The sequence below is a fragment of the Hippoglossus hippoglossus genome, chromosome 8, assembly GCF_009819705.1.
Source record: "Hippoglossus hippoglossus isolate fHipHip1 chromosome 8, fHipHip1.pri, whole genome shotgun sequence".
NCBI classification, from domain to species: domain Eukaryota; kingdom Metazoa; phylum Chordata; class Actinopteri; order Pleuronectiformes; family Pleuronectidae; genus Hippoglossus; species Hippoglossus hippoglossus.
In genome coordinates, this window is record NC_047158.1 from 21,796,376 (window position 1) to 21,808,564 (window position 12,189).

Genomic DNA, 12,189 nt, shown 5'->3' on the forward strand with positions numbered 1-12,189 from the left:
AATGAGATCACATCTCATCCGGCTCTAAAGGGAGAAGCACTCAAACGTCTCACCCGGTCTTAAAGGGTTGAGACATATGAAGACATTATATCAATATATGATAAAGTCATATATGCAGGTCTGACATGTCAGAGCCTGTAAACCAACATAAGCAAATCCTTGGTGTGTAATAAACTAGAAATGATTTTATTCTTAATTATAAGTCATTATAGGTTTTGATGGACATTTCAGATTAGTTCTTACGAAGTGTTAATAACCTTCTTGTAACAGACTAAAATCTGTTGATTTGCTATGTAAAAAAATACCAATAACTTGTTTCATGAAGATGACAAACTGGAGAAGGAACCCCCCCCCCCCCCTAGAAGACCTACAGTCAGTTGGGTGGAGGGAATCTGTCTCTACAGTTTATTACAGTAAAATAAAAACTGCTCTGAATAAAGAATGAAAGAGAAGAGGAAGCTTGTGACTGGCAGCTGCATAAATAAACCTTCATGTGTCCACAGAGAGACGTGTATTAAGAGTATTGATCATCGTTGTCATATCATAATAGTGATGCGTTGCCGTGGCAGGAATAAAGTTGCAGTGACTGTGTGGCAGTCAGGGGGGAAATCCTATGTGTGTGTGTCTGTCAGTGTGTGTTCGGGAGAGGTGGGGGGGGGATGTCAGCTGTTGTACATTCACGGTGAGAGGCGCTGTCCTGCCATGGCCTCCGCGGGCCGGAGAGGGTCGGGGTCAGGGGTCATCTGCGGGTGTGTGTTGGTCAGCGTGGTTGAAGATGTGAGGTCATGGCAGGGGGAGTGGCCTCTTCTAGAGGAGGATGCATTTTCCTTTCTCCACCCACGGGTTGCTCTTCATCAGCTCGGGATTCAAAAACGGATCCTCCGGGACGCCGTCCTCTATCCACTTTACCAAACTGAGGGGAGACACAGGGACAGTTTGAAATTATCTTATGCTCTTTACTCGTTTGCTTTATGCTAAGCCATGAACCCTGTACAGATGTTTGTAGATGGACGGTGAACGATACGCACTCGGTCACTGTTTTGGACGACTTCTCCCTCTTGAAGGCCAGCTGGTACTTGAGGCTCTCCACCTCCTTCTTCATCTGGGGCAGGTCCATCTCATCCATGGCTGCACTTTGTTGTAGGGCTTCTCTACCTGTGCACAGCAAGAGGAGGACAGAGTTAGATTCAGCTCAGTGGCAAATAGAAGGCAGACACACTCGATTCGACTCTGCCCTGCAGCACCACAGAGTAGACGTCCACCTACAGGACGGGAGACAACAAGCTGTTCGAATCATACAGGATATATTCTGTCCTTTCACTTCTTCTGTGTCCCTCAGTGGTTTCTTTTTAAATGACCCGATAATTGGGAGACAGTTTGCTTCCTGATCTGATTTCAAAGTGAGAATCTGTTGGTCGTTGAGTTCACTAATGTGACGTCGGCTGACGTGTTCCTACTGAGCTGCAGTGAAACCTATTTAGAATTTCACTAAGATATCAGGACCTGGATTTGGACAAACTACCTTATTCATCTTATTTTGAGTGACGGTTATTTGGAGGCTGCGATCAGTACACGACTCTGTAGTTCAGACAATGTGATTTATTGCTTTAAGAGAGGCTCTTATTATTTAATGGCCTCTGTCAGGGAGAGGATGAAGCAGAACAAATATCATTTACAGCTGGAAGGAAGAGTCGAGGAGGGAGAGGACACTCGATAAACATGATCAGCAAGTCATAACTTTTAACTTAAAAACGTACGACATTCAAGTTACAATTTCGTAGCTTGAGACAAAATCCATCTAAGAGACAAAACTGTTTTATTATGTCATATTTTATAATCCACGTTCAACACTGAGTACAGCATGATAAAATGTTTAGGATATTAAATTGTATTATGTAACTCAGAGTGCTTTTATATTGAGCTGAATGTCAGGACTCTACACTCAGCCTCCTCGTCCAGCACAGTCTCTGAACCCTGGAGAACCTCCAGAGATTCTCCAGTACGTGTGAACGAGAATGTCCGAGTGACAGCCTCCTGGTAAAAGACCGAAGGAGCAGGTGTGAGAACACAGCAGCAGATCCTCCGCAGGATTCACCACGAGCAAGTGGTCGTGTTAATGACGTTTCTTTCTGGAGAAAGTCTGTATAACGCATAAAAGCAAGTGTCTTACAACGGCAGGATTACAGGAAAATGAAATGTATTTACAGCCGTACTAAACATATGTTCAGAATACACAATATATCAGATTGGCTACATGTGAATAATTGATCGAGGGATTTCAGGCCCAACCAGCGTGAGGTCGACTCCCTGCAGCAGCGTTGTCTTGGTTCTTTTTCTGTTGCTTCCTCCGTCCTCCTCTCTCTCTCACACTCCACACCCACGCTCTCATCCACTGGCAGTGATACCCGTCCTCGCTGGTGCGGATACTTGTGTTTGTGTACCCCTGTGTGTGTCTGTGTGTGTGATTGTGTGTGTGTGTCACCTGAGGATGCAGGCGAGCTGAGTGCTTGTCTAGCCTGCACTCAGGATTGATCTCATCGAGGTGCTTCAACACAGAGACAACACTGGTATTTTTAAGGGACATTCAATAGCACTTGATGTTCTGCAGTTTTCCTTTATGACAGTTTAGTGAGTGTGTGGGGGGGGGGGATTTTCAGGCAGCAGAAAGCAGCTCTGAATTCAAAAACCACTCGACTGTGTGGTGCACTACAAAGACTGTGTGGTGTATTTTTATGTTTGAATGTCTCTCAAGCTCTCTACTTCTATTTTTAACTAAACGCACTGTAGGCTGTGGGAGGTTGAAACACAGCTCGTGATTTTATTTTTCTAACATTCGTTATATATTTGTGTTCCACAGTGAAATACAGTTTAAATATATCTGCTAAAGGAACAGTTAGGTACTTGTTCTTTCTCACAAAGGACCTTTTATGACACCGGCATCTTGTTTGAAGAGTAACGAAGATATGAGGCCACAGCAGCCGGCTTCGTTTGTCTCTCTGCAGAACATCGGGATTTAGATCTGATGCTGAAGTTCCATAATGAAACGAATTAATCACCGCGTCCCCCAAACATAAGGGAATTGACTCCTTTCCCGTTGCCGGTAGAGGAGTTCATCTTCCTTTTTTCTTTCCCTCTCATGTTGGACGTCACAAACAATCCGACACCTGAGGCGCTCTCTCACCAAACTGATCAGAGCCGATTAAAACTATTTCTAACTCTGCGGGTCAAGACTACAGTTCGGCCCGGGAGCGATTCTCGAGCCAGCGTTTGTCCGTCCTGGGCGTCTGTAGAAACATGGAGGAGGCGTAGCTGCATAACTGTTTTTTTATTTTAAAACTCTGATTCAGGAAGAGAGACAAGAAAAGGCAAAACTGAGACGGCAATAAAAAAGACAAAGAGATGAAAATATATCATTTTTACGAGGGGTGTGCGTACGTGTGTCCTTGAGTACGTCTGAGGACTTCACCATATGCAATATACAACAACGTGTGTGTGTGTGTGTGTGTGTGTGTGTGTGTGTGTGTGTGTGTGTGTGTGTGTGTGTGTGTGTGTGTGTGTGTGTGTGTGTGTGTGACCAGTATTGGAAGAGTCAGGTTTCAGCAGCGTTCTCCAGAGACGACAGGAGGATTGGATGTTCTTCCTCTTTCTTACTCCATCACTCATCCCTGTTTTCACCCTCAGCCTCTTTTCCAGTTTCACGTCTATTTGTCGACTCTGTCCATCTGTTCCCAGCGTCTTCTCTGCCTCCTTCCTCTCTGTGTCTCCTTCTGCTCTGCCAGTCACTTTTTCTCTACCAATTCATTTTCTCAATCTTTTTGCAAAGAGCGCTGCATCATATTTCGGGGTGGCCTGTCTTTAGGTGCGAGACAATGAGACCTGTTGTCCTCCTATAAATCACTGTCCACATGTCAGAGCTCTTAAAGCCAAGTGGATCGACACTTGAGATTAATTTCACGTAAGAGCAACTTTAGCCTCACTCTCAGCTCATTTGGTTGCCATGGTAACATCACGATGGTATCACTAGCAGCATCAGCACCTTCAGGCGCAGTACTCCACAGTACTACAGTACTCTACAGTACTCCACAGTACTACAGTACTCCACTTCACACCTGATGTTTAGGTTCAGCCTAAACTGCAAACTCTAAAGGTCTGAACCACACGATGTAGGAGTGGAAGCCTCCGTTATTAACTGACAGGTAGTATTCCTTTAATTATACGTCTGCTTTTAGAATATTGACTCTGGAAAGTGGGCGCATGTGATTAATGTACAAAACATTTATTAAAATCCTGTTTGAAATGAAGCTCTCCCTCCTCCATCTCTTTTCTATTGACTGCACCTGCCACTCTCCATTATATTCTCCCCATTCATCGTTCACCTTTTTCATTTTAATGTCTCCCTCTTCCTCTCGTATTACGCGGCCTGTTATTTGCTCAACACGTGCACACGTATATATTATTCCTCTGTTTGTCTCCTGCGTCTCTGCCAGCAGCTAATTAAAACCTTTTAATTTTTTTTTTTAAATGGACTCATGGAAAGACTTGAATCAAAGAGATGTGTTTCCCCTCTTGCCGCATTCTCTCTTCCTTTCACTGCGCTGATATCTGCTTCCTGTCCGTCTCCCGCTGTCTCACACAGATGTCTCCTCCGCTAAGTGCTCCCCGTCCATTTGTGACAAATTCCAAACAGCAATCTTCTCTTCTCTCTGTCTCTGCTGCCGGTTGAGGTTACTGCTGATGAAACCGTCCTAAATGACACATTATACCTAAACCAGCCGTCATGTTCACAGGTGCTAGTGACGTTTATTCAAACACCAGTATATCCCTGACAAATGTACTGTAACCACTGGATGAAATCCCTATAAACCAGTCTCATGAAGCCCAGTCTGCTCACTGTCACAGGGTCGACCTCGGCTTCCTCAAAGCTTCTCTCACTGAGCTGAGGAGAAAACACATGTGTCACAAGTATCGGCCATTGAAAGACACTAGAATCGTTGCCTCTTGCTCCCACAGGATGTGGCGAGGACGTGTATCAGCTGGAGTCTGTTGACCTTTGACTTCCACGTCAATGCATTTTCTGTACATGAAGATTTTGAAAGATATATGAAGTAATACGCTGATTGCGTTTCGAAGGCTCCTTCAAATGCGTCCACGTGAAACGAAGGCACCAACGGGTGGATCCTTCCCAACATATCCCAGGATGCATTGCACTTCGATAACAAACGGGGCATTAAAACGTTCTCGTTGATTTATGCCTGGATGTTTAAGTCCCTGATAAACACCACAACAACTGGAGACAGGGCAGTGACGGACAGTTCTGTCCATAATGTGTCTTCATTTACAGAAACAACAGACGTCTGTGCTTTTCCACCTGATTCACCATAAAATCCTGATCAGGACCCAACAATATATATAACCCTGCAGAGGCCGAGGAAGCTGTCAGTCTTCTGTGGTCTCAGTTTTGCAGAATTCATACTTCATATTAATAATTCACTGATGTAAACTATTCTACCCTCAAACCAGAGCAATGAAAGGTAATGAAATGAGAGATAAATGTGATCAAAAAAGAATCTAATTCAGGACCAGCGTCAGCGTCAGCGTCGGTGACTGTAATAAAAATTCAGGACAGCAGTGTTTGAGGTCTGGGTGTGTATGCAGTGGATACTGCGGTGGATGAGGAGCTGTATAAACTGGGACACTTTCCATGAGGGCGTTTGCCTCAGGATTAAACTCAAGTATCACAAACGATGTCGAGGTTAATTACTTTTTCTTTTTTAACTGTATTTTTTTGACAACTTCTAATCAAACATTTTCATTTTCATTTAGTTAAATCAAGGCTGAGAACAGAAGCTTGTCACCAGATCTGGAGTCTCAGTATCTGAGGCTCCATTCACACTAAAACGTTTTTCATTTGAAGACACATCTGCTACAGATACGTCTGACGTCCACACAACTCCAGAGTTTTAGAGACTGAGAAGTTTGGAAACGTTACTGGTCGATGACGATGACGTAGACGCTCACAGCCTCTTGCTGATTGGGTCTTTGTGGTCACGACGTAGCCTTCTCTGATTCGTCAGGCTCTTATCACATGACCCCCTTACTAGAGGACAACATCCAGCATCAGCCTCGAACACAACATGGAGAATCGACTACAAGTGATGCAGACCCTGTTGTCTTTGCTAACAACTGTTGTTTAGTTAAATTCTGCGTTTTATAATGATACAACTATTAAGATGTGAAGGAGACGAGATGTTAGTGAAGCACAATTCTGCAGCTTAACCAAATGCACATACACACGCCAGGTGTACGTGAGTGGTCACGTGATTCACGTTTTCAGGCGTGTTAGTATGGACGAGGATTAAAACTGATATGGAACCAAAACGCTCGCGTGTACAGAGATCGTTTTAATTTGAAAACGTAATTATATTTATGAAGCTTGAAAGGCTGTTGTGTGTTTGTGTGCTGCCTTTGTAAAGATACAGTTTGAATGGGTGTGTGCAGCGGGCGGGCGGGGAGGGGGGGGGGGGGTGTTTTAAGGGAGGGTTTGTAGGTCACATTGTGATTTGGGTCAAAAGCATCCAGAGATTAACCTCTAGCCCCTGTCTCCTCTGCTGTCATTACCAGCCTCTAACAGTAATGTGCGCACGTGTGTGCGTGCGTGTGTGTGTGTGTGTGTGTGTGTGTGTGTGTGTGTGTGTGTGTGTGTGTGTGTGTGTGTGTGTGTGCGTGCGTGCGTGTGTGCATGCGTGTGCGTGTGCGTGTGTGTGTGCTACCAGTGGTAAATGTGTTGAATTGCTCCATCTGTCTTCTAGGAGACTCGCTGAAGGTTAAAATGGTACAAACCAACTCTGAGAGGGACGTGAACAAGTGAAAGTCAGAGAAAGTGACGAAGCGGGGACGATGCGACAGAGAAGGATAAATAGGAGGTAGAGAGAGAGAGAGAGATGAAGGGAAACAGAGTGAGGGACACTTCTCGCCTCTGTAGCTGCTGCATTGTAAATAGAGACTAAAAATAGAAAGGAACAGGCAGCGCTCCTCTGACCGGCCGAGAGACGAAGAAGGAACGACGAGGCACCTTGCAGTTAAACGGAGGAGGAAGTGAGGATAACAAACGACGGACGATGTTTGAGCTTTTACAACCAGACGACGTGTTCACCACCTCAACGAGCTCTGGAGCCGCTGGGACCAGTTCAGCTCGTATCACACACCAGCACGACCCTGCCTGGCTGCAGTCGATCGCATGCGATCAATATCGGCCTGAACTGGATCGGGTGGGATCAATGTTTGCATGTGTCAGGACACACAAGAGTCAGCTCCACTGTTCCCTTCAGTGTGAGGAGCTCATTGTGTGGTTGTGTGTGGTTGTGTGTGATCACTGAGGTCGAGAAAACAACTGCAAAGAGACACAAAACAGCTGCAAAGATTCAGAAAACAGCTGCAAAGATTCAGAAAGCAACCACAGAGACACAAAACAGCAACAAACAGACAGACACAACAACAGATAGATGTCACACAAATACAAATATAGGCACAAACCACCAGAAAGGGTGCAGAACAACCACAGTGCGACAACGCAGCCACAATGAGACACAAAACTACTTTGTGGTCGGACATTACGATTATTTTATTTTGTCATTGTCATTTATCAGGCTCTAAACAATATGACTGTACAGGTTATTACACGAAGCCCTTCTTTAAAAACAGGCCTCCTGTACAAACACCTGAACGCAGGGTCAGGTGAGGCCAAGAGAGAAGAGAGAGAGAAGGAGGAGAGGAGGAGGAGAGGAGGAGGGGAGAAGGAGGAGAAAAGGTGCAGAGGAGAAATGTAAGATTTATGTAATATTCCTGGGTTCCCATCGGCCTTAGTGTTGAGCTGGAGGGGGATACTTTACGGACTTAAAATAAACTACACACCTGCATGTATGTAGAGTCTATAACTGGTTATTTCTGCAGATATTAACATGTACTAACTCTTCTCTGAGCCCTTCCTCTTTGTGTCTGTGCTGCAGACAGGGTCGTGTTGCCAGGACCTGTCTGGTGAATCCTCACAGGGCTTCGCGAGGCTGTGCTCGCAGCTCTTACCTCACTGATGCGCCGGTGGAGGCTGTTGCTCTTCCCCAAGTCGGACCGGTGCAGCTGCAGCGACGCACGGACGGAGGCTCTTTATCAACCCGGGCTCTGGGAACCAGGAGCAGCTCCGGCTGACTGCGCACCTCCTGTTATCCACTGGAAGGGGGAAAAGAGATGAGGGATACAAAAAAATCCGCAGTCTCTCCGGAGCAAAGGAGACGGTGACGAGCAGCGGGAGGCTGTCTGCAGCAGGAGCGCAGCCACGGGCCGGGGCGATGCAGCGGAGGAAGAGGAGGGTGGAGATGTGGAGGAGGATGAAGATGTGGAGGAGGATGAGGTGGCGCAAAGCAGCGAAGTGGACAAGTCAACGAGCTGCTCCGGCGCGCGCTCCGCTGTGCACTGACTGTGCTCTCAGCTGGGATCCTCCTATATATGTGTGTGTGCGTGTGTGTGTGCGTGTGTGTGTGTTTGTGCGCGCGTGTGTGTGTGTGTGTGTGAGAGAGAGAGACTTTATTGTAGGAGTGGCAGAGTTCTCACAGTTGGACATCTGCTTGTGTTTCCTTCTTATCGCAGTCTCATAATACTTATATATGTTTGGTGAGTTAAACAAAGAATATAATAAAATAAAGATGAGTTAGTATGATGCACACGTGTACAAGTTTTATTCTAAGAGTCACAAAGTACTTTTCGTGGCCAAAGAATTTAAAAACCGAGTCACACCATACAACTGTGAAAACACAAAACAAACACACAGTGAAAATAATGATGTAGTAATAAGAATACAACAATAACAGATTGTAAACAGACTAGTCACTGGAATGTCTGTTTAAACGTGTGGGTCTTTAAGTTATTTATTCTTAACGATAAAGATAGGACATTCCACAACTTGCTATTGAGCCCTGTCACCACAAGTCTTCAGAGGGGGGGGGGGGGGGGGGGGGGGGGGGGGGGGGGGACCTAGATCACGTCCCCACTTACGTAAATCACTGCATGTTTAGCTGAAGACACGTTATAAGGTTGGGTTAGGGTTGTGTTTAAGTTGTGTTTGGGTTACAGGGGGTCAGACAAGTACAGTTAGAGTAAGTCTCCAGGAAATAGGAATATCTTAATTTAAATGATTGTTAGTCAATGTATTGTCCTCTGGAGTCCTGGAGTGTGCGTGTGTCAGGACAGACTGAGGTCAGATCCACTGTTCCCCGGGTGTGTGACTGCGTGTGTGCGTGTGTGTGTGTATGTGTGTGTGTGCGTGCATGTGTGTGTTGACCCTTTCTTGCCCCGACTCTGGATTTCTGCCCTAATATGGCCACTTAAAGCTCCATCTGGTTCCACTGAGAGGGGAAAAAAACATATTTGTGTTGGTTTGATTCCACATATGAGAGATACTGCATCAGAGCGAGAGAGAGAGAGCACAGAGGGCGAGCGGGGCCTGGTTCGATTATACATGATGTGAACACACTGTGGTCACTGGTTAGATGGTTGGATTTGTGTAACCAGCTTGTGCAACCTCTGTGTTTAAGGATCTGAGGGATTTTATACAATGTGGTTTGAGTTAAGATAAGATAAGATAAGATAAGATAAGATATGATAATATAAGATTTTAGCTTCATTGACCCTCAGAGGAAATTCAAAATCGTTGCAGCACAAAGAAGAAGCAGCAAAAGGAGAAACTGAACTAAGACATAAGAATAGAAACATATTTTAGGAGAAATAGCATAAAAATAGATATACTTTATAGAAGGCAGTTTCTAGGGCAATATAAAATGTCTATGATGCAGAAGCCGGTCTGGACGAGATGTTTCTGGAGCTTCAGTGTTTTTTCTGTGACTTTGGCCTTTTTAACTTTGCAGAACTTTTACATTCAGAAACAAAATGAGAGGAAAGAAACACTGACAAACATCAAATGTCTATTTAAAGTTATTCCAAGTGGATAAAATGTCGTCAGCTGAAGTGTAAACTCAGAAATCAGGAGAGATTCTCCAACGACTGCAACAATAACGTGAACAGGAAACAAGAAAAGATCAAATAACGCTGAATTTCAGAAGCTACACTGTAAAAAACACTGATCTCATGGATTATTCCTTTAAATAGAGAATGAGAAAAGAAACTTACTTAATAATTGCACATATCTTCACGTGTGTTTTTGCTTCTAATCATGAAATCCAGCAGCAAAGTGAGACTCCAGAGGCGGCTGCATCGTTCCTGTCGTCATATTTACATTCAGAGCACAGCAGCAGTTCCTCTGGTATCGTCTCCTGACCATCAGCACAATGTTTCAGATACGAGTACATTCAAAATGAATCAGCAGATTTGTGTTCAGCAGCTGTCAGCAGATGTCTTGTAATATGAGACAGAAAACAGGTCTCAGATCTGAAGTCTCTGGATGTGACGAGATGTCCTGGACTCAAAAGATTGGGATGATAATATGTTCAGATAGAAGAAGATGCTGAAACAGGACCGGGAGACGTGAAGACAAGATAAAATGAATTCAAATCTGTATATAAATGTCCAGAAGTTAAAGCTGGACTCGTTTCACTGAAGAGATGTGGAAGCAGTTATCATCCACCTTCCTCGCTCCTCTTCACAGACTCCTGTTAAGAGCTGTGAGCGTCTCAGAGAGTGGAGACAGCAGGATGCTGGCTGGATGGACTCAGTCGCCTTCACCTCTCGGGGTCACGGTCTCCTCAAAGTCCCCCTGGGGAGAAACAGAACATTTCCATTGGACGGTGATTTCCTGAACCTGCTATCACTTTGCTGCCGGAGCCAGAGTGCATGCTGGGAGCAGAAGCGGTCGACCCCCTACAAAGAAGGTGTGAAATGACCGGGAAATTGGCTGTGGAGCTGTCCTGGAAAAACCATTAAGATCCCCCCCCCCCCCCCCCCCCCCCCCCCCCCCCTTGATACTGTATAGATTCGGGGGGTCAGCTGCAGGTCTGTGCTGCTCACACACGTGCACGAGACTTGAAAGTGTTGACATATTGGATTCATACAGATAAACTACGTGTTAATTGAATAAAATAACTGGGAGAGTAGAGTCACTGTAAAACATGCACATGTACTAATGACAGTGACAGTGTCTCAGCTCCACATCGGGGGGGGGGGGTCGCGCTGCAGTTTGTGTTTTCACGCCAGAAGGTCCTGGAAACACCTTCTGTCGTGAGGCTTCTGACGAGCTGTCGGGTTTTTGATCCAGGAAGTCTCCAGCTCCACCCAAGAGGGTCTGGATTAGATTAGATTACAGCTCTTTGTGTAAATGTGCTGCGAGATTGCACGTAACGACGTCATGCACGTGTCGGTGATGTGGTGGGACTGGACGTCCTCCAGCAGATGACTGAGTCTCCATTAGATAGAAGGTAGCCTGAAACATCCATTCATTATTTATGGTCTTTTCCTCCGACATGATGCAGGGGTTGTACGATATCTACACCTTCAGATGCTGTTTCTTTGTCAGTGTGAATGGACGCACACTTACACTACACAACAAAGCAGACACACATGAGGCAATGTGTGTCTGCAGGGTTATGGGGTCTCATTTGTGTTTAGATTTGTATCTGTAGACATGCATCAGTTTGTTTAATGGGTATTTTGCCTTTTTTATTTTGGTCCATGTCCCATCCACTAACATGCAGGAGGCGGGATGTATGAGTTATTCTGCTTGAGATGCTTGGCTTCACTTTTGGAAGCTGTCATGTCGTCCATCTTTACATATGATTTCAAGTCTTCATGCTAAGATGCGCCCGGATAATTGTCAGCGGCTTCATATTTACATGTTACCTTTTGTATATTTTAAAGATATGAAACTTTTCCTTTAAGAGGAAAACTGTAGTCTTACTCTCTTTGGGGTCACACATGTCACGAACTCACCTTAAAAATGAGCAGGAGCATAAATGTTTTCACTGGATTGTCGATTATCGAGCTGAAGTTTCTTTCCCCCTGTTGGTTCGGACGCTGCCTCATTACACATCCCTTCCTCTTTTTGCTTTTCACTTCAAATGAGATGAATCATTGTTGTATAACTGTGTTGGGAGAGCGAGTGGCTTTGATCAAATCCTCAGAGTCGTTCTCTTGAAATTCCCAAAGAAGCTTCACCTGTTTTCATCTGGATTCCGTCTCAGCCTCAACTGT

The 12,189-nt window shown here is 45.1% G+C and overlaps 1 protein-coding gene across 1 annotated transcript; it reads right to left on the reverse strand.

The window, feature by feature from the left end:
* Positions 1-775: 775 nt before the first annotated feature.
* On the reverse strand, positions 776-8,489 carry gng13b (guanine nucleotide binding protein (G protein), gamma 13b). The gene is made up of 3 exons (XM_034593846.1): positions 8,080-8,489; positions 1,029-1,155; positions 776-913 (listed from the first exon to the last, which is right to left on the reverse strand). The coding sequence occupies exons 2-3, from the start codon at positions 1,124-1,126 to the stop codon at positions 808-810; spliced, it is 204 nt and encodes a 67-aa protein (XP_034449737.1). The 5' UTR covers positions 1,127-1,155; positions 8,080-8,489; the 3' UTR covers positions 776-807.
* Positions 8,490-12,189: the final 3,700 nt, after the last annotated feature.

Bases quoted from the DNA above. Each gene is read 5' to 3' on its own strand.
- gng13b (XM_034593846.1), bottom strand. From the start codon at position 1,126: ATGGATGAGATGGACCTGCCCCAGATGAAGAAGGAGGTGGAGAGCCTC. The intron at 914-1,028 runs GTGCGTATCGTT...GTCTCCCCTCAG, and splicing joins TCGTCCAAAACAGTGACCGA to TTTGGTAAAGTGGATAGAGG.